The sequence below is a fragment of the Orycteropus afer genome, unplaced genomic scaffold, assembly GCF_000298275.1.
Source record: "Orycteropus afer afer isolate SDZICR_OR568_19922 unplaced genomic scaffold, OryAfe1.0 scaffold00512, whole genome shotgun sequence".
In the NCBI taxonomy this organism is placed as follows: domain Eukaryota; kingdom Metazoa; phylum Chordata; class Mammalia; order Tubulidentata; family Orycteropodidae; genus Orycteropus; species Orycteropus afer.
Genome location: NW_006922099.1, coordinates 188,456 through 190,377, shown reverse-complemented (window position 1 = coordinate 190,377; position 1,922 = coordinate 188,456). Strand labels below are relative to the sequence as shown.

General features: G+C 41.8%; 1 protein-coding gene across 1 annotated transcript in view; it reads right to left on the bottom strand.

Annotated features, from left to right (window-relative positions):
* BMS1 (BMS1 ribosome biogenesis factor) overlaps window positions 1-1,922 on the bottom strand; it is an 89,886-nt gene that overhangs the window by 75,218 nt on the left and 12,746 nt on the right. The window contains exons 6-7 of the mRNA XM_042782921.1: window positions 1,397-1,518; window positions 532-725 (exon numbers count right to left, since the gene is read on the bottom strand). Of these exons, the coding sequence (XP_042638855.1) occupies window positions 532-725; window positions 1,397-1,518 (316 nt within the window). The remainder of the gene's footprint in view (window positions 1-531; window positions 726-1,396; window positions 1,519-1,922) is intronic.

Below are 1,922 nucleotides of genomic sequence, written 5' to 3'. Positions count from 1 at the left end.
CCAACCTTCCTTCTGAGGAGTGGCTGGTGGGTTTGAACCGTCAGCCTTCTGGTGAGCAGTCAAGTGCCTTAGGCACTATGCTACCAGAGCTCCTACTAACTGCCAACATTTAGGTTAGCAGCCAGATGCTTAACTGTTTCTGCCACCCAGGGACTCTCTAGTTAGATGAAGGCAAAAAGAAACAGAAAAAAAAGAAAAAAGTCCAAAATAAGCTTGAAAACACAGAGATAGACTTGTTTGGGATAGAATGGAAACATGGTACCAAACTGCTCTCAGAAAGGGAAATGTGGCATCACCTGTATGTGCTTCTGTGTGCCTGACAGGAGGGAAGGACAAAGGACATGACTTACATTATATGGCATAATTTAGGATTTTCATATTCCTCATATTTATAATAAGCATTATGGCCTTCATCACAAATATGAACAAAAATAAAAGCTTCAATAAATATAAAAGCTGAGTATATTATTCTGTAATAAACAGATTTGAAAAGAATGATGAGAGTTCAGATCAAAGTCCCTCTCTTCTCACCGATTCCTGAAAAACATGGCTGCCACCGAGATCAACATATACAGCATCTTTATCATATAACACACCACCAACACCAGAAAAAGGTGCATAAACCAACTTCTCTTTCTCAGTTAAACAGCGCTTCTTTTGCTGTTCAGGAAGAGCACAGGGGTCTGGAAGAAAACTGATATCATTCACAGCAAAATCTCCTACACCTGGAAGACAGAACACAGAGCACTTCAGCTGATAAGTCAATTAAGTGTTGGTAGAAAAGCCCCAGGAGCTCTGGTAGCAGTGCCTAAGGCATCTGTCTACTAACCAGAAGATTGGTGATTCAATCCCACAGACACAAGACTGGGCAATCTACTTTCGTAAAGATTTACCACCTCAGAAACCCAATGGGAGTCATTGAGAGTCGGAATCAACTGGATGGCAGCGGGTTTGATGTTGATGTAGAAAAGTGCCAAAGGCTTGAAACACATGAAAAAGGGTAGCGTTCAACACTGGAACTGTACCATCATCAAAGCAGAGGGCATATGTCAACTCAGTATCTTTGCGGACTGATGCAAACATGGGTTACTTTTTTAACCTCCATCGTTGTTGTTATTGTTACGTGCCGTCAAGTCAGACCCGACTCATAGCGACCCCTCCTTGGGTTTCCTAGGCAGTATCACTACGGAAGTAGATTGCCCTGTCTTCCTTCCGAGGAGTGGCTGGTAGGTTTGAACCGCCAGCCTTCTGGTTCGCAGTCAAGTTCCTTAGGCACTACGTTACCACAGCTGCTTTAACCTCCATTAAGATGGCTCTATCTTGTTTGACCATTTCTCAGTTTTCCAGAGAGCCATACCCAAAGTTGTATAAATACAGTAGTTTTACAAGATGATACCTGGAATGTGAATTTGACTTTTATCTTTCAAGTGTGCTCCTCTTAAGTAACCATAAAGAGACACCTTTCGATCACATTTGATATTTGTTCTAATATCTTCGGGGTTTGTCAAATCTTCCATCCTAGAAAAATACAAATCTTAGTCAAGACAGAAATGAATGTCAGAAGTTCATTGTACCTCTCTACATGTCAATGCCTTATCACATGCACTCATTTACTAAGCATTTACAAAATACAGAAATTCCGGGAAGCTCAGTTCACAGTCTACCAAAGGAAAAGGAACAGGCATCTCTCTTATGGTATATAAGATATGCCTTCCCTAAATAAGACATGAGAAATAGAAAATGACTTCTACCAGGAGCCAGGAGTAGAGAACATATTCAGCAAAACCTTTTTGTTGTTATTGTTGTTGTTGTTATGTGCCATGGAGTCAGCCCTGACTCATAGCGACCCCTCCTTGGGTTTCCGAGGCAGTATCACTACGGAAGTAGGATTGCCCAACCTTCCTTCCGAGGAGTGGCTGGTG